The sequence below is a fragment of the Ylistrum balloti genome, unplaced genomic scaffold (genome assembly GCF_031769215.1).
Source record: "Ylistrum balloti isolate Yb309-2 unplaced genomic scaffold, AGI_CSIRO_Ybal_v1 Utg370260, whole genome shotgun sequence".
Lineage (NCBI taxonomy): Eukaryota > Metazoa > Mollusca > Bivalvia > Pectinida > Pectinidae > Ylistrum > Ylistrum balloti.
The window spans coordinates 1,047,823-1,074,830 of NW_026782205.1; the positions used below are offsets into that span (position 1 = coordinate 1,047,823).

The 27,008-nt window shown below is 35.8% G+C and overlaps 1 protein-coding gene across 2 annotated transcripts; it reads left to right on the forward strand.

The window, feature by feature from the left end:
- LOC132552579 (fibulin-1-like) lies at positions 1 to 26,416 on the forward strand. Of its 2 annotated transcripts, XM_060216763.1 has the most exons (16): positions 1 to 105; positions 7,259 to 7,512; positions 8,273 to 8,411; positions 10,390 to 10,536; positions 11,039 to 11,155; positions 12,280 to 12,495; positions 14,575 to 14,706; positions 16,403 to 16,543; positions 16,913 to 17,101; positions 18,151 to 18,288; positions 18,648 to 18,773; positions 19,206 to 19,325; positions 20,359 to 20,478; positions 22,242 to 22,373; positions 23,538 to 23,673; positions 25,613 to 26,416. In XM_060216763.1, exons 1-16 carry the CDS (start codon positions 54 to 56, stop codon positions 26,025 to 26,027), a joined length of 2,574 nt encoding a protein of 857 aa, XP_060072746.1. In that variant the 5' UTR covers positions 1 to 53; the 3' UTR covers positions 26,028 to 26,416. The 2 variants fall into 2 exon arrangements, with proteins under 2 accessions (XP_060072746.1, XP_060072748.1); XM_060216765.1 differs by lacking the exon at positions 14,575 to 14,706.
- The last annotated feature ends 592 nt before the right edge of the window (positions 26,417 to 27,008 follow it).

Consider the following 27,008-nt stretch of genomic DNA (forward strand, 5'->3'; position numbering starts at 1 on the left):
CTGCTCCAACACCACTCGGCCCTTCCTTTGTTATTACTTTATTCGGGAACAAAATGGAGATTTTAATAGTGATTTCGGTCCTACTGATGAGCACGTGTTCTCAAGGTAGGTATACGGTCTAATATGTATATTTGACGATATTAAATAAGAAAATAATGACTTTTTTTTGTAAATATGGATACCTATATAAGTTTTTCAAGTTTTTGATTTTTCTATAACAGAAGATATTGAACCTCGGATGCACCTTTGTATTATATACGGTATAACATATAGAGAAACTGTAATTTTTTCTCTTGAGTATCGCATGCATGTATATTTCACGTGTATAACAGTTTGCCATTGATCACAAGAGGCCAATAGACCTAAGCGGTCACCTGGCTAAACCATAGAATTTCTCATGTATGTTACTTTTGATGAAGAAGGCTAAGGGAATGTTGCTTTAAAAGTTCGATTGCTCCCATCAAATTTATGGGGCAAAAGAAAGGGCAACAGACAGGTATCTACATTTATTTGGCCAAAATGCAAATATTCACTGATTTCCGTGAAACTCAGTACGTAGATGTGTTGTGGTTCAATAGGAACAATAGGTTACACATTTTATATACAGCACACCGTCATTCCTGCATAGAGAAGTAATCAGTTCTGTTAGAATATGTCAAAAAGTGAGAACTATCGACTTAAAAACAGAAATCCAACCAAACGGCCAACACTTTTTCAATAAAGGGTTGTGAACCTTCAATTTATAATCCATAACTGATATTTTCCCAAATACTTTGAAATACACATCCTTTTTCTAAGACGTAAAATTAAAAGATATTTATGTCTCAAAAACGAGTATTTAAGCAAAGTGCCATAACTGTGCAAGATATTACCAAATAGGTCTCATTATCTGTTTGTCCGAGAACTTATTGATACTGTAGTAGTAACGCCCAACGAGCCAAGCGCACATACATCGTCCGCACAACGTCCGCACACACGGACGATACAGTATCTAGCGCACAATTATGGGACAGTCTCGCATATTTTGTGCGGTTTGGTAAAAATTCTTGATGTACATTGTGGGTTGAAATTAAACTGAAAACTCGTGTAATCACTACTAATGAGAGACCATAGGCATATTAAATATTGATTGGTGAAGATAAAGGTCTGTTGTAGTTTAACCGTTATCAAAATACAGCCGGTCCCTGCGTTGATTAGTCGTTGGTATACTTCGTGTGTAGTTCCACACCATCGGCAACAAAAAGGTACATGTTAAAAAAGCAACAATTTTATGCGGAATCGGGACGAAACCGTTTCAGTATAATCACAAAATTTAGAATTTTTAAATATTGGATAAAATTGAGGCATACAGACAATTGTATTATAAAATCATGTTATGATAAGATGTTACTGAACGGCGATATATGGTTAATAACTGTTAGGCAGGAATTATATGATATTGGTCTTGGTTACATCAGGGAGCCAAATATTGTTGAAAACAGTTTTATTTAAATATAAGTATAGATTATGTGACATTTTTCAAAAGAATGGTCAACAAACTATAACGTCATCCCCACAAAGTTATATTTTTCAATACTTAACAAATGTTTTCACTGTACAAATTACATAACGAAAGTAAATAACAGTTTCACAGAGAGCTTAGACCTTAATTAGAAAATCTTCACATAAACTTGATATAGAAAGTGTTCGACTCAGAAATACTGTGAGAAAACTGAAAGAAAATTTACCAGTTGTAATCTCGACGAGATTGAAGATAGATACCATTTCATAATTGTCTTTCCGCATTATTTAGAAATTCGACAAAACCTTTAGAATTTGATTACAGAAGAAAACCAAGAGTATACAAATTCATACAACTCCTATCTTCTGATGATGTATCAGCATTACACAATTTATTGAAATATCTACTTCTGGCTAATAACCGACAGGATGGTAATTTAATCAACTAAGTATATGTACAGTATATACATATATGTATGATTGAAATTGTGACAAAACCTTGTTGCTTACAATATATTTACCTGTATATATTTGTATCTATGTTATGAGTCAAAGTTGACATATTTAGTGACTATTTCCTTGTATCTAATGTGTAATTCATGAAATATTTTGATATTTCAGTGTGTATCACTCTTCCCAATCACTATCACTCTCTCCTGATGGCTATAGGTTATGATGTAAAAAAATCTGAACGGTCGAAAGGCCAAAGAAATAAATATCAAATTTGAATTTGGGAATGCACTTGACAACGCCCTACCCGTTAGGTCTCCCGCATAACAAGCAACACATTTCATATTTACCTAAAACTATATGTTTTTGTTACAAGACGATTAAAAATGAGAATAATACAGAAGGAATATAAATGACATCACTTTCCTGACGGTATAAGTTATGATTCATTTCCGATATCAAAAGAGACGCCCATTTAAGATGTACACTAATACCGGTCACGTGCGGCAATTTGTAAACAAAACAGTCTTAATTAGTATAGTACATAACCATTCAGTCTATATCTGTTAGATCTACATATGTCCAACCTATAGATTTATGGCTTAATCAGGAAATATACTCGACTCTACTTTTATAAAATTTAGAAAATAGATAACCCCTATCCCACACTTATTCACAAAGTCATTCCTAAATTTACATGAACTACGATAAAAATCGCACATAAGTGCGATAGAACCGCGCACAGATGTGAAGTTTTACAACCGTGCACATATCGTGCATGTATCGTGCAGACACCGTGCACAGCTCGCACATCGAGTAACGATATACGATCCTACAAATGTATAAGGCATACGAAATTTCATCAAAGTCTGTTTATATTTACACAAGTTTTAATCACAAAGTTTCACAACGCTGTTAGTTACCACCGAATTAGTGCCCCTGAGGTCTTACCGCATGTTCATATTTAGGCAAATTATCGCGTTCACAAGAAAAACACAGCACACAACGACGATAGGTGACTCTGACCTAAAAACCAATCATAAAGTCAATGTGTACATAACGCGTATTCTTTGATGATGGAAGTTATGACGTTACGTTTTCGTATGGCCGCGCTTGGAAACTGTTACTTTAAATAAATGTCAATGAAATCTGCGGTGTACACAGCAAAAGTTCTACAAGGTTTCCTCAATTTGAAATATGTTTTTGTGCGCCCGTCAGATTGTCCGTACTACGTGTTACCGTTATTTGTCTGCAATCCTGTATCGACTTTCAGGATCATAAACCGGAACAAATAGCTGTTAAATACTAATATTTACATTTCAAATATTTTCGTAAGCAATAATTAAAAAAAAAAACAAAAACAAAAAACGTAACATTCTTATAGACCTTGCAGGTTCGTAATAGGAACAGCCTGGTGTATTGATTGGTGGTTTGAGGGACGAATTAATGCAGTTTAAAATGTAAACATTCGGTTTGTATTTGAAAAGAAACTTCAGACATGTCATCGAGCTTTAAAAATCTACAGAAAGATAGACGGAAATACCTAGGAATAAAGCTAATATTACTAATGGCGTTCCATGCGGTTTCTAATCTCTTAACCCAGAAAAATATACCAGTTTTTACATAGTGACAATACAGTGCAAAATTATATAATCTGATAAAGGACCCCGGAAATGTCCCACAACTGCACGGAGAAAGCCTTCTAGGAAATCCTTTTCGTTGTTCTGGCACTGCAGCTTTAGGTCATAACATCTATCCATATCCGAGGATGTCCATTAAAACGTTCAGTTTCCGCTATAAACATGTCGGCTATCAATCTGGAAAAAAATTTAGACACATCTGATAAAGTCAAAGGTCTTACAATTGGCTCATCATCATCATCATCATCATCATCATCACCATCATCATCATCATTATTCTTCTTCGTCTTCTTCTTAACCAAGCACCACCACCGTCCACACGCACTTATAATCATATATCAATTAAACCAATTTTCATTTAAAAACTACCTGATTTCGTCATCTATTTCAGTAGCATAGTTCATGGTTTCGAGCCTCAAATTTCTGTTATCAAATTCTAAGTTAGTATTTTGTCCGTAATTTTGTTTTGTTACATCGTGATCAAAAGTCATCGTTTATTGTATACACAAAGGGACATATGATACCGAAACTATGGTATAAGTGATAAATAGATGTGTGCTTTGTAATCTGTGCTGTTATAGAAACCTGTTGATAATCAGTGTTCTTATCCTTATTGTGTACATGCATCAGGAAGTTAATTACGTATTTGGAAGTGGGACAGATATATAAAGCTTATCCTACTGAAGTGCCGCTACACCTCATTCCTCTATCTGCCCTCGCTCCCTCCCGCATCCCGCTCACAACTCCCTTGAACCTGTGTACTTAGCCTTTCTGTTTGATCTCGATCCGATCACATTCCAGCACGTACTGTCTGGATAAGTCGACTTTTTAACGTCCATGAAGTGTCCATGTTTTTGTACAACCATGATAGATTTACGCATACCTATAGTCTGCCTTGTCTTTCTAACCGACAGGGTCCGAACTTAATGCCCTTTAGTGAAACGAGGTACAGACGAACAATTCGAAAACTTCTTTTGTTTTTTTAAACAATAGCATTAATATATGCGAACTAAAGTCTATGTGTATATATATTTAACTGTGGTATATTTTTTTCACCATTGAAACCCAAACTCTTCCCTTTTCTCCTGAATATGTTGTTAATTAAATGTATACCACAAGCATAGATTAACATGCGATTTAACAAGCCACCAGATTTGATATGGAAATATGATACACAGGTGTCGTGAAGAGCGGAAAACTTAACATAATCGCTGACGTAATCACTGGGCATTCAGTAAGTATATCATACTTGATATGTTAGTTTGCGCATATCACTTACAAGGAAAAAAGGCAAAAACAAAATCAATTCAATGGCCGGATAATTCCTCAATATGTGAACTTTTATAATACCGAAGATAAACTGAACATTGACTGCATTCATTATCACCAAAGATAATAAGGTCGGGTTTTAGCCAGTAATTGCCCCATTGCATATGAAAATTAATAACTAAATCAAAGGACATTCGCGACGAGAATCATTTTATTAAACATGTATATTGATAAAAAACAAAAAAATAATGATATCATGATGTCAGTAGCTGAGATCGAACGTGAGACTCCATGTGAACTTACCGCACGTACTAGAGAGTACGGTAGTGTAGAAATCAACGACATTTTAATCGTTAATTCAATATTGAATACATAGGCACTTTATATCTGTGGTCAAATTTGTCTTTTCAATTTTTCGGTATCAGCACTTGCTTGTACCTATTTTCAAGGATAAGATTTAAGTTATATCTGATCATACTAGATTAGGTTCTGTTGTCTAAAAGTTGGTACATGTATGCGCTGTGTGTCAAAATTGTATTTAATCCGGGGAAACCCCCATGTTTTAGTACACATTGCTTCTGGTACCAACTATGACTATCTGTTAAAAATAACACGTGACACATATCCATTTCCCCCCGATATTTAGCATTGGATGTAACTCATTGGAATTTCAGTCCAAATTTATCGAAGTGGAGAATTCGTTCTATTATTGCCCGCAGTTTAGGTCGAATCTGGCGGTTACAAATCATATTTCTTACTTACCTACTCTCGTTTGTAAACGATAGTGACATGTCGAATAGGATCGGACACTCCAAGACATACCTTGTCAACATTTATAGTATTACCAAAATAGGACAAACCCGCTTTAATTGATTAAAATCTTTCGTGCATTACTTTCATATATAACATTTTCTGTGATTTGCGTTTTAAAACATCTCGATTTGAAATTTCATTATCACTGTGAGACATGTCTTCTGTTGAGATGTGTTACCGTGCTACATAGCCTATCGTGGAATAGCGTGTACCACACAGATCACGTATCAGCGTTTATAGTTCAGTTACTGGAGTGGACGATCATTGCGGGGAACCATTGCGTCGCTTACAGGCGTATCTCAAAACTACATAATCGCCATCGTGTTTTATTCACATCAATATAATACCCTTGGTATAACCAAAGACGTACGAAGAATAATTCAAAACAAAGTTCTTACTCATTACGTGCAAACAAACACCTACAAAACAAACAAAGAAAAGACCGACTTGTCAACGAATCTTCACTCAAATTAGATAAAACCTGGTCAAAATTTAAATAAAAGAAAGATTTCCACGGATACAGCAGAAAAAAGCGCGAGAAGAATGAATCATGTGTCCTAGAAGGATCTTTTGATTTTCTCACCTGACACACTGTCATACTCGATTCCATCCCTATCTAAAGGGATACCTCCATTTTCTGGCTTTGAGATATTTCTTTCCAAAGAAAGGTGAAAAATGGTACAATTACACTGCTGTGAGTTTTATTAGAACACATTTTGTGAAACAGTTCATTTTTAGCCAAGAAGATATATACCAAGTTTATATTTGTGAAAATAATTCAAAATTTTTGGTTAAAAAAATACATCTCGTCGAGTTTAATGACGTGATATTCCAAAAGAGTATATACATGCACACGGACATCTATGTCCAACACTTGGCGAACTTATTTTTTTTTTAATTTTCAAATTTTATGAAAAGAAAGCTTATCAAAACAGGCCACGCAAAGATGTCCATCAATTTCTTTGTCTCTTTAAAATCGATCGAACTTAACCATCGTGTGTACCATAATTTTAAGGACGTCAACATGAGTTTAATCATATTTCTTTGTGCGATGTGAACATTATGTAGATAAAGAACGAAACAGCTGTATGATGCAGTTTGTTTGTCTCTACTCTATCTTACTCTAAATTATCAAAAGATGCTATTGACATGCGATTCTACAATGAGATGTCTGTTAAAGCATGCATGCCTTGTGTGACCCCTTTGTCATTAACACTGTACTACGGTTAGATATCACTTACTTAGATAGACCAGGATTTACACGGCAGGTTTCAATGATAGACCAGATGCTTTTTGAAAATTTAATGTTACTCTCTTTGTACTATTGCAATGATAAAGATATAAGGATATATACATATATATCTGATATTTCCTGTAAAGTGGACAAAATAAATGTTTCTATCGCGCAGTAATCGACATTTCTATAACGGTTTGGTGCTCAATTCAGTTTGCAATACATGGTGATTTTCTCCGACCAATCAGTTGTATTGTTTTTACAGGTGGCACCATGCGATTGAATATGTCGATGGTACTATATGTATTTGTTTCCTGTGTGGCATTATTGTAATAGATGTCTTTTCATTCAGGTGCTATAGATCTGGTTCTGGACGAATGCTGTTTAGTAGGGTCTAACTGGGCAGGAGAGCGAAACCAGAGGTGTGACACCTATCCTACAGCAGTTGAAGGCATCAGTCCAGACGACCAAAGCGAGTGCCGTGCTATTCTCGAAGTCTGTTGCATGAAAGCAAAACAGAAACAGCAGTGTGATCGAGGTCATCAAGATGCTTTGGAATACCCCTTGTGTACATCTCGGAATGTGTTTGGAGCGGAACAGTATCTGGTAGGTTAAATATTTGAACTCATCTTCGTAAAAGTGGTGTGTAACGCCGACTTTTTATCTATATATGCAAAAAGGTACCGAAATGTTGTTTCCCTGGTCGCGACGAAGATCTTCAAGATTGACTGAGATGTCCCTGTTAAAGAAGTGAGCCAATATTTTAATTTTATGTTTAAAATAATTAGTAAATACACTTTTATATACAATTGAATTCAAAATACCACACTGATATTGATGTAAATACATTTATATTGTCAATCTCCTCCAGCCACACGGACACGTTTGGCTGTTTACTGTGTATGCTGTTAATTGATTCTGTACTATCTACGGTATGTGTGAATGGCATTGTAAGATAATTTCCAGAAAACCCAAAGTTCGTTGTTTGCGGATGTGCTCATTGCAATTGCTGTTCTTCGATGTCTTGACTTGACTAAGGATGTACTAAATAAATAGCATTGTGCTTTGAGTTCTCTCTTCTGTGTTCCGAAAGGCATTTTCTTTACCTTATTATAAATGTACATGCTATATTTTTTTGTCCATCTCACAATTTTGTTTTGATTGTTTTAATCGAAAAATTGGCAATATCTGTTGCTGATTCGTTTACAGTCTTAACAATTTAAATATGTCTACGATCTTCGTAATTACTTTTATTGATACATACCATTAACAACGCTTTATGTAAATGTTTTAAAGTTTGTTTTCTTTCCTACATATGATTATTTCTTAAACGTTTAATCACAGTTCAGATATTTTATCTTTTAAGGAATGTTGTCACTGCTGTCATCTGGGCGTTGCACACCGTGAAGCGGGCGGTGATTGTAACTATCTATCTGACGTCGGTTTTGGTGGACCATGTGATCAGAAATTCAAAGAATGTTGTATTGGAACAGTCAACAAGACAGGTAAAGGACAAACTAACAGCAAAATTATTTGCCTTCCACTTTCAGATTACATTAACCATTCGTATTAAGATGTTCACTCCTTTATGATTATGATGCACAATTGTTAGTGGATGGAAAAATAATAGTTTTACTATCATTTTACACCATTAATTCAAGAGCGAAGGAACTGTCACACGTTGCCCTATCCGAGAGTCTTTCACACATGTCCAAACTAGCTCGTGCATTGATACACGTGGCCGTATCTTATGCGTCCAAGATATCTTTATTTTTCAGGTATCATGTAAAATAGATCGATTTTGAAATTCGTTTGTGACGGTTCTAGACCAACTGAACATGCGCGCAACTGGACAGTGTAATTATTATTGGGAAGAAAGTCACATAATGCTGTTGATTGCAAGAAATCACCGGATGTCAACAAAAGCAAACAGTTTGGTCTTTGAATCTGTCTAAACTAACATGTACCACTGTCGACCGCTCTCCAACTGTGCGACTGATGGTTACCACGCCCCCCAGGAGGTTCATACGGTTGTAGCATTTTGCGCATCTGGTTAAAAACTTCAAATGAGACACTGTGCACACAATCCATTATAAATGTACTTACACATGTATCTCCAACATTCACTGCTCATGTTTTACTGCTCGAATGGGTGTTATCAAGTTTGATATCGTGATGAAAGCTTTGTCGTTTACTGCATGGCTGGACGTGAGAGGTTCGGTAGTGGTGAGTTTGGGTTGGGATATGTAAGTCTGCAAAATCTGTTTTGTCATCATTGAACATGATAGCTCAATGACAAATTGGCTGTTTTAAATCCCGTTGTCGTGGTGTTTCCCCATCAAGGTAACGTAATATTTCAACAACTACATATATGTATGTTGAGAAACTTGCAATGGATTATTGGTGCATGCAAACCTTCCCAAATCCTCCGACAACATTTTGCAATCTGCACTAGGCATTTCTGGAAGAGTGTCAAATAATTCTAGAAGCAACAAACACTCGTTATAGAAGTCGAAAAAATAACGGCTACCTCTTCTTAAATATTCAACATTTGTTACCAAAGCAACAAGATGAAATAGTCAAGAATTCAAATAAACATGTACTACACGGTGTTATCTTGTTCCGTAAACGATTCAAGATATTCTTTGCTAGTACAAAGACTGATCACTTTCATAAAATATGAAAAAAAATAACCGGGCGCATGAACCTTACAGAGTAACATTAGGAAATATCAGTAGGTAGAAATATGAGAGATTCAGAATTTGAAATAGTCGCACCATTTCTTTACTTGTCTTGAGATATTTGCAACAAACATCGTACAAAAAGACACGCAATGATAAGTAAAAAAAAAATTGAAATTTAAATTTCTATTTCCGGGGATCCTTTATCCCGAGTTGATATCATCGTGCATGTTTTAAGTATCAGATACTTATTAACCTAAATCCCTACAAATCAGTTGATATTTTTTCCTATCCCAGATTCTTTGAAGATGGTGTTAAAGATCTATGATCGTATCACCCAAAACTTTTGACATCGAAAATCGAATTGGAAATCCTTTTTCAACTGGTGTTCAGAATGACCACCAAGTGGACAACGTTAGTTTGGGCTTGTGTAGGTCTATCGGTACAAGGATTTCTCATGTTTATGATATGTAGAGTGAGCGGGAAACGACGAAGTTAAATTTTGGATGTTGAAGAGTAGATTACTTATCTGGATCAATATCGCTCCAGAGACGAACTCAAGACCTCAGTATTGACGTCCATATCGTTATGATTTACCGGGGACGATGATTCATCATCATGATTCCATTAATTTATATTGATATGTTAAAATTTTTTTATCTATACATACATCTTTATATAAAAATACAGAGACATGTTTCAAATACTTTAACGTGGAATGAAGAAATTATCTTAGAATTAAAATTTAGAATTATCATCTTTTGTCTTTTGGCAAAAAATTGTTATTTAATGTTTATTGTAGTTGATAACGACATCGACGAATGTGAGTTACATCCGGGTGTGTTGTGTAGTCACCGGTGCGTAAATACGTTGGGCAGCTACCGCTGTGAATGTGAACCTGGATATACCCTGCATGATGACGCCAGCACGTGCATATTAGATGACAACGGTGTGTTTGATATTCCCCTTGTCACTTACTCAAACGAAGTTTATGCTTTATGAGAAATGATATAGCCTTCATTGAAATTCGTAAAACCACGCACATGCGATATCATTATCCTGGTCATCGTTACTAAAAACTTTGCACTTACACGGTCTTGAACTGGTCCATTAATTTCTAAATTCTAACTTCCGGTTTTTCAAAATAAATCTGTCGGGAATATTCAACCATATTATTCGTTTAAAATGAAACAAGCGTCTCTTAATCAATAAAAGTAACATGGGTCGTGTTTCATGTATTTTTTCTTGTCACATCTTCACTAATGTAGTTTGAAGGTATTGTTGAAGTTTTGGTAATAATGACAAAAAAATTATTGCGCGCCTTTGAAGTCTTTACATTTGTAATTTATATTTGTTTCAGTTTATTTTCTCACATGAGCATACAGATACTATATGCACATCTGTTCTGTACTTCAGTAAGGACACTAACTCATTTTTCTGTCATTTATTAGGAATAAATTGTTCTGTGTACAATCCTTGTGAGCACCGTTGTGTTGATGATACTGCTGGTGTACGATGTCAGTGTAACCGAGGCTACCGACTTGACGAGGACGGAGTGTCATGTCAAGGTAAGTACTCGGGGGTCATATAAAGCGGACTTGGACGGTCGGAGGTCGCGGGGATGAGATGGAGTAAGTGGATGACTGGGGCTTGGGATGGAGATGGCGGGGTTATTATAAACACGTTAGATCAATGAAGATACCCATGTGTTGTAAATTTAATTTTGACATCATGTTTAGATTGTTAAATGACGTCACACATTAAAAATACACTGTGACGTAGCAATGAGGAACACAGATGCAGAGCTAAAATGACGCGAAATGTCAAAGTTAAACAATACTTGCCTGAATTATCAATCACGGGATAAAAAAGAATTGCTTCCATTCATCTGTTAGGTTCTTAGTTTTGTTTCGTACATCCGATACCAGATGGAAACTTGTGTAAGATTCTATATATTTTTACCAACATAATATACTCCACGACTGATCATATTCTGGTTTTCATAGGAGCAGGGGCAGTCTAATTCACACTGAAAAATAGTTTCTGCATAGTTAATAATCTATCGTCGAATTAGACTGTCGTAATTCTTTATAATTTTTTTTACTACGGTAATGATAATACAGCACATCTAACTTTGGTTTGATTTGATAATTTCCAGTAATTTGCCATGGTAATGTTTCTCGGTCCAGTGCAAATACGTGTATGGCAGCCACCCTGAATGTCAACGTCCCCCATGTAATTATACGTCCCAAATACGACAGTTCTCTCACATGTTAACTCTTATCTGATAAAATCTCTTGTTCCCAGTACAATTATACAAATACGTCCAATTTTTGAATGGAAATAGGAGATGATTTCGTGAAAGTTTTTTCCTGGACAGAAGCGATGTTAATAATCTTGTTTTAAGCCAACATTTTTAAAATATAAAACCTGAGTAAAAACTAAGGTAGTTAAGTCTAAAAAGGGAGGTAACCGAAAGTGCCATGGAAAGTAATGGCAACTAAACTTCTTCAGAAGGTGAATGTGGCTCAGACGCATTCTTCTACGATGAGATATTTCATTGTCCATCCAAACCTTTAATAGTACGATCGTCCCGTTATTTCCTGGGTAGTGGTTATACAGCGTTAAAGGCCAGGGTATTGTTTAGTGAGACACCGAATCAGCTGGTTTATTTGTAGATGCTATTTTACAGACAATGACGAGTGTGTTCTTGGGACGTCTAACTGTCCCGGTGACACCAGATGTGTAAACACAGACGGCGGATTTAGCTGTGAACCCGTCAATGCGCCTGTCAGTGAATGTCCGGACGGCATGGAATATGATATTGCTTCTGGTGAATGCCAAAGAAAACTGACTCAAACGTGTGACCCTGGATTTGCTTACAACACGGTGTCCATGACCTGCGACGGTAACGCATGGATGCATGTATATCTACATATTTAGTCGCATGACATTTCCTTCCGAGAAAATGTAGATATAGGATAATTGTCTGAACCATTCAACCTATCTTCATCGAACAGGCTAAGTTCTATTTTATATATTCCAGGGATTATTATATACGAACTTTAAATACAATGAAGAAGACTGATTCTCCAGACCTCTCACTATTTGACAGCTCTTTCAGATAATGTGATCATGGGGATATGAAAACTGTATGAATCTGCGTAGCGTTTATTACAAACAGAATTGTTGCCTTATAAATTGCTCATCCTTAAGTTCGGTTTCGAGCTCACGGTAGGTGAAAACTGAACAAGAAGTTTGTTAATCATATTATGAAATTCGATCCACCCGTCATGTGCTCCACAGGCAATGTAGACAAGCAATCAGAAGACAAAATGCCCTGATGTTACAACTCAGCTTTCTGTCGACTGTCACGATTAATACCATCATGGTGTGGATAATAAAGCAAGACCAGAGCAGCCCTGTTAACCTGGCAACTACTCCCATCCACATGACTTCCGGAATGGATGGGCTGGCCAAACTGTGACTTAGGGATATTAATGAGTATTTCAATGAACATCAGACTTCCTATTGCACAAAGAAATGTATTTTCCAACGAGATCGTTTGACGGCCTTAAAACTTCCCCGTAATCTTCGTCATCCTGCTTCTCTCGTGTCGTGAGTTTGTCAGTTAACGACGCCTTGCGCTGAAGTCGTGATATCGGTTAAAAGTCCTGGATGCAAGTCGAATCAGCTGCGCAATGTAAATAACGTAATTTGGAACGTAGTTTTTAACGTTATATGGCATGATGAGAGTTTCTTCATCCATTTTTCATGCTTTTCACCATGGTCCCTAAATGTGCAACATAAACTAGAGAGGTCTTTCCCGACCATCTTCCTTAAAAATGGTATTTCAACTGTCTTTAAAACCTCGCGAAATGCGATATTGAATAGTTACTTCCGACTTGTAGAACCCAGATACTGATGAAGAACTAATAGTACAAGTAATTACCCTCTCCACTTTATCCTCACCTTCGTATTTGTCCTGTATACCTGCAGGACACACAAGATTGCTTATATGTAAGATAGCATATCCAATCAAGATAAACTTACTCGTTCTTTACCTCTCAGATTCAGCAAGACAATACGCGTTGAGAACCAGCCAGTGCATTTAATCAGTCCTCCACCAATGGCAATTGGGAATGTCCTGTTCAGTGACATATTTAAGCAACCTGTAATTAATACACCACAGCAATGAGTTGTTCATGAGATTAATAAAATGTATACGTTATAATATACATACATAATAGTTTTTCTCCAATACACTCTCGTATTCTCATGAAGGGCTGTCAAATAACGAAAGGCATCGAAAAGCAGTCTTATAGTAATTTTTGAAAGACAAAAAGAAATAAGGTCGTCCTTCTGCCGGATTACATTATAAAGTAAACAAGCAAAAAGAGAAAATTTTCCTGTCGTTTTTACTGATCCACACTCCAGAAGAACCTCTCTGTGATTATCACTTTCATGTTATTTATACATCAAGATATACAAGACTAGTTTAAGACCAGTCTCAATATAACAGAACGCCATGCCGTATGATGTCGTCTCTTGCTAGATTTTGGTTTTCTTTTTAATTAACACATGCTGACTCATACTGATTAGTGACACTAATGTTATACTTAAGATAACGTTAAGAAGATGGGTTGTCATTGCTGCGTAGTAATGTACAATCCTGTAATAGGAGATTACTTTGTCACCTAGCGTCACGCTGAATTATCTATTGCGTGAAGATGATAATTGATGTCAGGTGGTAAAATTGAGTGACCAAATAGTCTAACATGATAGTTGTATCCCTAAAGTCTAGTATCAGGAAGATAGAATTCGGGGAATGACTGACGAGAAGTAGAGGCCAAAATGTGTCAAAGACATTTCTCCACATGATATAATGAAAATATGCTTATGAAATGACAATTTACTATCGGCGTACACAGTTTGAATACGCCACTGTAGTAGTACGGTTAATAATGTTATGGGTGATCTGTTTTAGACTTGGACGAATGCACTGTATTCCTCCATAACTGTTATGGTGTCCACATGCTGTGTGTCAATACACCCGGTAGTTTTACCTGCCGCTGTGATGAAGGCTTCTTATACAACAACCTCTCTATGACATGCCAGGGTAAATTTCCGCTTTGCAATGATAGTTTTTTGTACAATAACCACTCTGTAAAATGCCAGGATACATTTTCACTATACAATGGTAACATATGTATCGATCACGCTATGGCATGCCAGAAAAAACATTTGGGTTGCATTGATGTGTTTGTTACATAAAACTATCATTCTATGACATGCAGGGGTAAATTTTCTTTTTGCAAAGATAACTTGATATACAAAATCACTCTATGACATGCCAGTGTCAATTTTCACTTTTTGCGCTTGATATACAAAATTCACTTTGACATGACAGGGTAACATTTCACTTTGCGAAGCTACCTTGATATACAAAATTCACTATGAGGTGACCGGGTATTTTTTCACTTTGCAAAGATAACTTGATATACAAAATCACTCTATGACATGCCAGTGTCAATTTTCACTTTGCGAAGATAACTTGATATACAAAATTCATTTTGACATGACAGGGTAACTTTTCACTTTGCAAAGATAACTTGATATACAAAATTCACTATGACTTTTCAGTGTCAATTTTCACTTTGCAAAAATATCTTGATATACAAAAATCACTCCAGTGTATGTTTTTAAATAAACATATGTATGACATGCCATAACAAATATGCTACAGCAGTCACTCTTTGACATGTCGGGGTAAAGTTTCACTCTATATACAGAATAGCTCGCCACGCAAGCTCAGTCACTTGCTTCCCTCAGGGAGTTTTATTACCTAAATATAATAAGAAGTAGGCAGTGCCTAAAACCCAGTGCAATTTGATCAATGTGTCATGAATGTGTGTATTTTATATCATTTTGAACTGCCTGTTTCACCGCTTCAGTTACCATTGAAAGGATTTTCATTATAACATGTAATTGGATTCAAATGATTATATTTTATTATGCGTGGCATGCGTAGATATGATAGACATATGGGCTTACTCGTTATGTGAACGTTTCATGCAAGATCCGGACCTTTCGGCACTTTTCGTATATTTATATAACAGACGATACATTTTTTAGTTTACGGAAAGTGACGAAAGTTTTCCGAACCTTAAACCGGAAATCAGGTGAATATGAAATCAAATATTATCTAATTTTGAATAGTTAATATTTTTGTAACCGTTGGTTTCGAAACAAAATGTTCATGTAAAGATAATTGGAATAAATTTAGGATATTTTTAGCTAAACTTGAAAGCGTGAAATGATATGCTTTGAGTCAATATTTCTATATTTTCTTAACCCATCGACGGGTTCTTTGAAAAAAGATTAACCGACCAATCTGTTCAAGATGGATCACATGCAGTTTGTTGGTTTTGGTTTTTGGTTTATAACCCTTTTAAACTTTCTCCACAAAAGACTATTAGGCGTTGGTAACACTCGTTTATTCCGCAACTTAATGAGGAAACGCAATACGGTTCTTTATTATGTTCGAGAGAATAATTTTTCTGCACGAATTAGTACGATGTAGTATTCTATGAGATAATTATTACATCGAACTCGCCAGAAAGTAAAATGTACGTTTTCTATGATAAAATACATAATAGATGTTTATTTCTTGTGGTCATTCTGTGCTAGCGGGATAACAAATGTTTTTTGTTTTTAATAAAAAAAAATAAATAATCGATAAAACACTTCCTTTTCCGTAACAAATTTGAAATAAGATGTCTGAATCTTTTTCTAAAGTCTGCATAAATTTTCAGATATAAACGAATGTGCGGAGAACATCAACACTTGTGACTCGACCCAGCGTTGTGAGAATACCATTGGGTCATTTCGATGTGGACGCCTCCTTGGCTGCGGGACCGGCTACACTTTAGACGCGGACACCCAACAATGTGTCGGTGAGTATCATTCAATATCAAGCAACATGTTGATTTAATTTTTTTGAATGACATAAACGCTAATGTAAAATGCATTTAAAATTGAAAGCACTCAATGCAACGTTTGATTATATTGTAGTAGATCGGTACATCTATGGCACGACTCATGTCTAAGTTTTCATCATTAGATCGGATGCATGGAAAAATAAATTATAAAGATATTACAGGTACTACACTACATTATACCATACGATAGAAGCTTGGATCAATTATATGAAACAAATCCTTAAGAAAAGCACAGGGATGAAATAAAAGATTATATAGAAGCGATGGAGTTCAACACTGATTTGATGAATATCTAGCATCTATTTTACTTCCGTGTTGTCTTAGATCGGGACGAATGCGCCTTGGAGATTCATAACTGTGGTTCCGGATATAACTGTATCAACATCCAGGGGTCCTTTCGGTGTGTGCCGCTGCAGTGTCAGTTCGGATACCGCTTTTCATCTGCTCTTGGTCGATGTGAACCTATTAACTGTCGGCGTGGATTGGAACCAAACAGGCGAGGAACCTGCGTAGGTGAGCTAGCCCTATTAAGAACACTGTTTTAGTATAACAAATATTCCAGCTATACAGACTCCCTGTTTTAATTGCTATCTAAGTATACCAAATATTGTCGACAGTTCTTGTACATGCAACAAATATAACTGAGGTTTATCCATACCAAATAAAATGAACAGTTCCTGTCCCCAATGAAGTTTTTACCCAATACTTTCAGTAACATCAATATTATTACAATATACTACACACTGTTATTGTAGAACACTACATATACTGATTACTATAATGAGTACTCGTAGATAATTATTGTTAACTGAAACACCGCCATTTAAGTTTTTATAAACATCTCTTGCAGACAATGCTATTGTGGTATGATAATATTATAGTAAACGATTGTAATGACAGACACTCTGTTGTGATATCCTAAATGTTTAAGCAAGCACCCCTCTGTTTCTGATAATATTTTGGTCTTATTCTCAATTTTCAGAAATTTCATTGAAAACTTTCTTTCGTTATTATTTTGCAATAGTTACATCAAATGTGTATCTGAATAAAGATTTTGTCAACATTGCAGTAGTATGTTTTTTGTTTTACTAGTTCCTACTGTTGTAATAACTGCAGTATCCATTGCAGCATGCAGTAAGGTTTCCGCGTTTAAGATAAACTTATCCGTAATGAAAAATTGTAATAACGGTTCAGAAAATCTTATTCTACGATAATAGAAAGTAAAACAGATTATTGGAACTAGTTGTATTGTTGATAATATGGAAAATCTCTATCGAAAATGAGAATTAATTTCATCACGGACATACTCAATAACTACAGATATAGAATTTGCAGTCTGAAAATAACACTGAAATCAAAGAGTAATAATAATACTATAGAACTTCCCTTTACAAGTGTTATTACATGGACACTGAGATCTATTTATAGTATGAAACATCTAACAAATTTACATTAAAAATTAAAAAAAAAAACTCAAGAAAAACATTATTTTACTGTGTACAGACACTGAACAAATATTATAAAAACAACGCAATTCTACTAAAACAGTACTTCCCTTGCAGATATAAACGAATGTGAACGTCCCAACACTTGTAGGCGGACAGAGGTATGTAAGAACACGTACGGGTCGTATCGTTGTCGAAGTAAGTTGGACTGTCAACCTGGACATGAAGTGGACCCTAATACTCAGATCTGTGTCGGTACGTACATTACACATGTTTGGCATAGACATTACTGGTTCTTTCTCTCTCAAATTACCCAAATAAACTGTCGAAACCGCCACTAAAATTATTAGAAAAACGCTACCTTATTGTGACAAGGTCACTTAAGCAAATCATCTTATTGCGAAAAGGTCACTTAAATTATAGAAACTTTTTCCGTGTCTTTTGCCTGTATAACATAGTGATATATATGTGCGCGTTATATTGTATATAACATATCACTCCTGATTTGAATTTTACGTCAGTCATTTGATCACATTAATACATTGCTGTACTAACAGTCTATATATCAACTTATCATAACCTTGCTGCTATTTACTAATCTTATTTTCAAAAAGACATTGACGAGTGCAGCAGAAATTTACATGACTGTAAACAGAACCAGAGGTGCATTAATCGTCCCGGAAGCTACATCTGTGACTGTCCAAATGGATATAGACTTGACCAGAACGGTAACTGTGAAGGTACGTTATTGTCTTTGTACCAGTATTCAATGGAACCTCGATTAATTAATGTTGTTAGTATTGGTGTTGTGGCGTGGAAAATGAATGGTTGTAAGTCACAGACGTAAATAACATCTTTTTTGCAGATATAGCATTAGGTACGATGGAGCTTATTAATTAAACATGCATGGATGAAGAAAGCATATATAATCATATAATCATCCATGTGTAAAAACCATTAATGGCCATTAAGTAGATATATTCATACATTTACTCCAACCACCATAGTTTTGTCAGAATCAAGGTAATGGTTTTGTTCTATTTTGAAAGAGTTTTAGTATTCAAACTCAAAAAATGTCATACAAAAAGGATCCAAATGTTTTGGAATGTATTGTATTTTGTATTGCTTTGTACAAAGTAAATTTGGTCTAAACTTATTTTCTTTATATGCAGACGTTAACGAGTGTAGGGATAACTTTGTATGTCCGTTCGACTCTGTGTGTGAGAACTCTCCCGGAAGTTATCGATGTCGCTGTAATGACGGTCTAAAGTCTGAAGGCAGACGATGTGTAGGTAAGTGGAAAGACAGTTGCTTAGTTGGAGGACAAACATCGTGTAGGCGAGGGAACTGTGGCATTTTGGTCCAAGAGCGTACGGATGTGAGGATGGTTTATGTTCAAGTGCAAGAACGGTTACACTGTTGCAATATCAACTCTTGGTTACTAACAATGCATTTAAAAAGAAATCGGGAAGGACAATTCATATTAAGGTAGAGGCAATAACCGATGTCAATAACAGCCGGTAAATCAGGGTGCAGTTTTTGCGATATCGTCAATTAAAAAAATGAAACAGAAGGATTTTGAAAGGACACATTAAAAATAAGTTCTCGTTGAACGTTATAATAAATTTCTAACCGATTAGAATGTCGAGACTTTAGACCGGATATCAGGCGAATACCGTGAAATCACATATTATTTGTGGGGTTCACAATTTGTGGTTCTCCACAAATATACAATTTTGATGGCTCTTTTTTGTTTAAAGCTTGGTCACGAAATCCGCTGATACCATAATTCATGCGAATTTTACTCCTGTATCATTCCTTGTGTAAATTCAACGACAAAATAATGATAATAATATATATATAAAAAAACCCAAACAAACCAAACAAAAAAAAAAAAAAAAAAAAAGAAGAAGAAAAAAAAATCTTTTATCTCGATTAGATTAAGTCTAAAACATATTAAAGAAACGACAACTTGGGTTTCAAACGATCGATTAGTTAAAATCACTTGAATATTTAATATCTGCAGCATACATTTTAACTGTTTTGAAAGTACTCTTATAATACATAATTATCTGAATTTGTAAAGACAGTGTTATGATTGATATGAGGAAAATTCAGGATGAAATTAAAAGCATTACATGTAGTACGTCATGAAATGGGTTATTTATATGGGTCATTCAGGTAATTCCATCAATCAGGAATGTAGATTTTGTTATGATTCATACTTAAGTAAAAGAACATTCGATATCTTGTAATCGTTGTTTGAGTTTTATTTTCCAAAAATATAACGATCATATCTAAAAAGTACAACTCATCTACCCTTAGATATCAACGAGTGTGAAGACCCTAACATTTGTCAGTACCGCTGTTTGAACGTGTACGGGTCATTCCATTGCCAGTGTAGAAGTGGATACCAGCTTGCTGCCGATAAACGTAGCTGTGAAGGTAACTGTCACTTTATTTCTCTTCCTGTTAAAATGTGTACTCACACTTAATTATGGTGGTCAGTTAGGGCATCTCAACACTGTTTACTAAACCTCAGGTTGAAAGAGCGAGGAAAAGACAGCGAAGGAGCTAGATCGCAACGATCAGGAATCGCGTGAGCGAGTGCATGGCGGCAAGGGAACATCGGTCCCTTTCGCTCTCTTAAGGAATTACATTGTAACAATTTGCACAAGGTAGGGAGAAAGTTGCACGTCGTGCCCGAACCCAAACCCGTGCCCAAATCAGAGACATCGAGGAAAGTTGTAATAACTCGTTAAAAGAATCATAAATAAACTTTAAGAGTGAATACATAAAGTCAAAATTAATTTTAAGAATACAGCATTCTGAATGAAATCATATAAATCAGTATACTTATTATATATGTATATATATTCAAATCCCCGATACATATAACAATGAGTCTATTTCAGAGGAAGGACTCGGGTCGGAATTGTACGCTGCACTGATTTAAATGTTTCGAATTTTTGCTTGACCTCATTAATTCAAATTAGGGTGAACCCCGTTCATGCCCAGTCATTCCAAACGAAGTGCTTGGACGCTTCTATGACAGAGCTGACGGGCGGAATGTACATGTTTGTTCTGGTGATGAAATCTCGAAGTACATCATATGCTGGATATTTTAGGGGTTTTATTGTAGCATTGCAGTCTCTCCGCATGTACCTTTTATCTATAGGACATCTGCCTGAAGATCGACTACCCTAAGTTGTAGGCCATTTGGAGAAACAAGAAGGCACTGAGTCTCGTGTGATATGTGTCTTGCCATTTGACCATTCTCTTGTAGCTGGTTATGTATCTCCTGAGAAGAATGAAAGTCTTTGCCCATATACTCACTACTCGTCCCAGTATCACTTAGATATCTTTGCCATATCACACTTCCATCATTGGTCCTCCATTCCGGATCATCATCCTTGTGTAGTAGACGCTCATTTTCTCAAAATAGGGGCGGAATGAAAGTTTGAGCACTTGATCCTTTCATCCTGATAAAAAAGGGTTTTTCAGATGGTAGATAAATGAGTGTTTTTTCCCTTCCTTTATCACACTCATTTAACAGGCCAATGTGGTTTCTTTGCCTTTCTCCCCGTCGGAGTATTGTTTGTAGACAGCGTCCAGAAATGCCTCAACTACACATGTAGAGACTGTTTCAGTAGGACTAGCTGAGGCAGGCGTTTCTGCAGATGGTTTGCACCGTATCGTAGATCTTTCATACGCTTTGTTCTATCAGTTATGAAGCGGAACTCTGTGGCTGTCTCCAATAATCCGAAAGTGAGAACCATCATGTCCAAGTTCATGAGGCAGTGTTGAAAAAAAGCTATGGCAATAGTTTTACTGGATCATTGGCACAACATAACTATAACTATTCATGGTTAAGAACCTTAAAAAATATGCAAAGAAAAGCAAAGACTTCTAGTTATTTAAGAGGGAATAAGAGGATAGAGTTAAGGAAAAAGTTAAGATTTTGAGTAATCATATTTTAACGTATTTCCCAGGAATTTGACACAATTGATATATTGGCTGTTTAATAAATTCCCGTCATAAGATTGAACTTTCAGCTAGCTATATGTGTGATTGATGTCAGAAGAAAAAAAATAGAAAGGAGAGTGAACGGTTTAGGTACTATGCAATCTTTTGTCAAAAATCTTTAATTCTGATGTATTTGATACGCTTAGAAGCATTGATATATCTTTTTCTATTTTAATCGTTAGACATCGATGAATGTACACAGTTTGGAGGTCGTCATCGGCTGTGTGGTGGTCACTGTATCAATACACCGGGATCCTACCACTGTGAATGTCCCGACGGTTGGACATCCTATGGCAGAGGTCAGGCTTGCAGGGGTAAGTGTGTGTCAGCCTACATGTACAAATGTAACGGAAGGCTAATCATCATACAGACGGAACGACGTGTAGAATGTGTCACCATACACACGAGCGAGCAAAGAGAGTGTGTGTCGTGATGCACATGGATGAGCGAGATGGCATTGTGTTATCAAAGCAAGAACGTAAAGGAGTGAAAGTGTTATCATATACATATGTAAACGGAAGTTCTTCTGGACTAGAGGCAATAAATTTCAGACGAGATTTCTTTCAAAGAAGCAAGATAATATATCGGTAGCTTTTATCAAACACAAAAAGTTGAAATGTTAAGCTTCTTTGTACCTTGTATACAAATTAAGAAATAAGTTGGTGTCCTAGCGTGAGTAAAGGTGAATTTGTGTTGCTGTATCAAACAAGGAATGTCGCCGGAGATTGTTTATCATACTCGCTTACAAACGGAGCATGCGTTTCGCTGTGTAATATATTAAAAAATAAAGGTGAAGCAGGAAACGGGAGTTTGTGTTACAATTTATCGGATGCCGTTAATGGTAAACTAATGGGCCAATTTCTTCGGAGGATATAAAATATTTTAATTTAATTTTGATTTGATTCTTGACTTGAATGGTCTTGTGAGATCTAGATCCAGTTATGATCATATGGTATGTTTGAGACAATTATTTCACTTTTGTCTTGCTGGCAACAAAAAGTTTTAAACACTTTTGGAGGCAAGTTTCTGTAGTGTACTCCGTTAAATGTTCTGATGCGATGTAACTGTATTGTTACATGCATGATCTCACTTGGTGAAGATAATTGTTATTTACGACAAGTTTTAGCATGAGTGTATCTTTGTCACCTCGATAAGAAATTTTCTGATAAATGTATTTTCCATTTCTTATGACAATGGAATTATATTAATTTGCATAGACAAACACTGAAGCTTTATCTTTGCGGATGTCCAAACTTCACCTCTCTGGTCAGGAACTGAAATGTAGCAGTTCCTATTTCTGTTATTTTAAACGTTCCATGGAATCATTTGCGGTACCCGAACTTTTATTTTATTTTTGTAAATTTTGTACTACAAAGCAGAATGAACACCGAAGAGAATACACTTCATCATGAAGCTGCTTTCATTTGAAATTTGCGGAAAATGAATAATTCACATTAAAAAATAATCTGTTTCCACAGACGTCGATGAATGTCAACGGCCGGGTATATGTGGACAGGATAGAATGTGTTTTAACACCAAAGGAAGCTACAAATGTCCTAACGTTGTGTGCCCACCTGGTTTCGTGAAGACAACGCTTGGACCACGCCGTAACAGGTTTGTGATCTCGAAAGACGATATATTGTAAGGGACTTAATCACCTTCGATTCACATAACGTAACACCATTATATAACAACATTGTCCATACACGATTTAATACGAAAGGTCTGAAAGGGCAAAGGCCAAAGGTCAGTCAACCTGGTTGACTCCTCGTGTGGTTTTATGTATTTTCTGATATTAGACATACAGATAGCAGATCAAACGAGAAAATGGTAGGCTTTAAATACACAGTAAGTAACTTTTAGTCTGATAGAACCAGAAATATCCAATTCAGGAACTTTTAAAGAGACAAATGCTTGTAAAATCAAGTAAAGAATGAATACACGTTCAAACTAGGCCACAGAAATTACTCTACCTTGAGGAGGCATTTGGGATCATCTTGTTAATAGACTATAACAATGTCAGTTATCAGTAGGAACATCATAACCAGATCGAAAAATGTTGCTGTATTGAAATCTTCTGTTAATTACCTAACGTAATTCCTGGAAACTTCCTACTTTTTCGTTCATTTAAAGTATTTTAAAATGTTTAATGTAAAATGATTCTGAGACTTTGACGGAGCTTTCTTGCTAAGTAAATTGGAAGGATAACACACTGTTTTATGTAAAAAGAATGACGGATTTTTCTGGATTTAAATGGCTCTTGCGGTTCGTCGTCCTTTGAATGTTATTATGTTCCTTTATGATAAATCTATTGCATGATCAGAAATGCAGTGAACCCAAATACATTGTATCAAACATTTAAATATAGCATGGCGGCGATCGTTTTATTAGCACGTCTGGTCCAAAGGTAGACAAACTTATCCCATAGGGCGGTGTCTATCTGTCAATTCGCCAATCAACCTCAGACTCATTTAAATGTCTTATCGTCCATTAACCGTTGGCGATTTGAATCAACATATTGGTGATGTGATTTGATAAAAAAATTAATCGAAAACATCAAACTCAAAGTCATTTTGACAGGTGATTAAACATATACAATTTCGCAACCTGAAGGTTAATATTGGACCATGTGTCTGCTAAACCAAAATCATCAGAAATACAGGTCATTTAGAAAAAAAGGATACACTAAAATATCACACTGTGGCATTGCTTTGGCTAAAACATAGTCACACACTTCGTTGTTGAACCCCATAGCTAACAACAGTGTACCTTTGCTAATATACAATACAGATATACAAATGATAACTACCTTCCTATTTTACAGAAATCATAGAGTAAACCAACTTGATGTTCCTTTGTTTAAAAAAATACAAATGAAAACACAGAACATGGATTTTTCGTTATCAGGACAATAGAACAGTTAACCATCTCACTTAACTTACATGTGTGAAATAGCAAATTCAGTAACTAATCAGAGCAAGTCTAATTTTTGCTTTTGTTTATAACGTAACAAATGTATACCACACACAAACGTGTATTCGTGTCCTTTTTACCAGGTTGTACAGAGGCCATCACATATCAATGACCAATTATTGATGTCCTTTTTTTATCACGATGTACAGAAACCATCACATATCAATAACCAACATCAGTTGTATACATGTCACTTGTTATTCTATTTCACGTGCATTTGACTATATTTTGTCTTTAATGTAATGCATCTGTTTTTTTAAATTATAAATTAGTAATCATATCGGTTACAATAGTCCATAACCTCTGTATAAATGTAAATCTTATACTCATATATTATTAATTTTATTTCAGGTAACCTGACAGCATGCATTGTAAAGCTATTGAAATTAGTTTCAAAATATAGCATTATTTGTGTGAAGCATATCATTAATTGCATCTACTTACATGTCTTAAGTGAAGTATCTATATGTAACTAATGTGTTTTCAACCACCATGAACTTATCTTTATTTTGATAGTAATTTTCAGCATACCACAAGACATTGTTTACACTTTATATAGAAAAACAACTTTTTGTTTCAGTGTCAGATGTAAACGTATAGATTTCAATTGTGACCAGAATGACAACGAATGTAGGAACTTGCCGTTCTCTCTATCTTACAACTTCCTGACTTTCCCAACCTATGTCAAGGTTCCGGCGGACTTGTTTGCAATGTCAGGTCCCCAGTCGCTGGATAAGAAATATACATGGGATCTCGAGGTAGTCGACGTTCGGCCACTCAGGGCTGGTATCAGTGAAGTCAACCGTGGCTACTTTTCTCTTAGAGAAAGCAATAACGAGGCTACAGTGACCTTGACTTACGGCATCCCTGGTCCACAGGATATCCAACTCAAACTGACAATGAATATGCTGAATCGAGAAACTAATGCCTACATTGGAAAAGCCGTATCAAAGATATACCTTTACATCACAAGCAAAGGTTTAATGAGGGGATGATACACATCTCGATGACATATCACTGTAGAATTGTCATTCTTGACATCTTGTTATCAAGTTAAAACATATTTTCTTCAACAAAATTTTCTTTTCCGGGATCATGATGTCACGAATTGACTTTAGAGAGAAGGAAACTTCAACCTCTATGTTTGGTAACTGTCATATATCTTTTTTGTGATTAAGCATAAAGTTTCATGCAGTATGATGACGGAAACTAATAGGACGACTTTTGTTTGAGCGAATATTGCATATAATACTTCAGATATTTAATTGGATTGCAGTTTGATAGTCTTGTTGCTCCGTTTTGACTAATTTATGAATTGAAATGAATTGATAATCACTCATGTATGTCATGAAAAGCAATGAAATATATCAGTGTCTATTACAAACCTTTTTTTGTTTTCCACCTGTCGAGATCACTATCTGAATCCTCAACTTGGTTGTTGTTTATTTCTTGAATATTACTTGCGTCGATTTCCACGGCGTTGTTAGACCAATTTACAACCATTGGACCAAAAGAAAATTCTATTGCTCCTTACGATGGTGTTGTATCTTTCTGAATCACGGTTCGATTCCACGGCGTCAGGACTTACGCTACTGATTACTGGCCATTCCTGGACTCACTAGGATACCATAATTACCAACGACGCTGTTCACCCTCTTAGTATGAAGCTTTGATTCCTCACCAATCCTCGATGCCACAACTTTTCCATTTGCCTTAGACATATTCCCGATATCACGCCTATTCCACTTGTCTTTCGCATATTTTCGTCATCCTCAACAAATTTTATCATCACAACCATTACATTTTCCCTCGCCAATCCTCACTATCAAAACCATTGCATTTCCCCTATCCTCGTTATCACAACCATTACATTTTCCCTCGCCAATCCTCACTATCAAAACCATTGCATTTCCCCTATCCTCGTTATTACAACCATTACATTTCCCTCACCAATCCTCACTATTACAACCATTGCA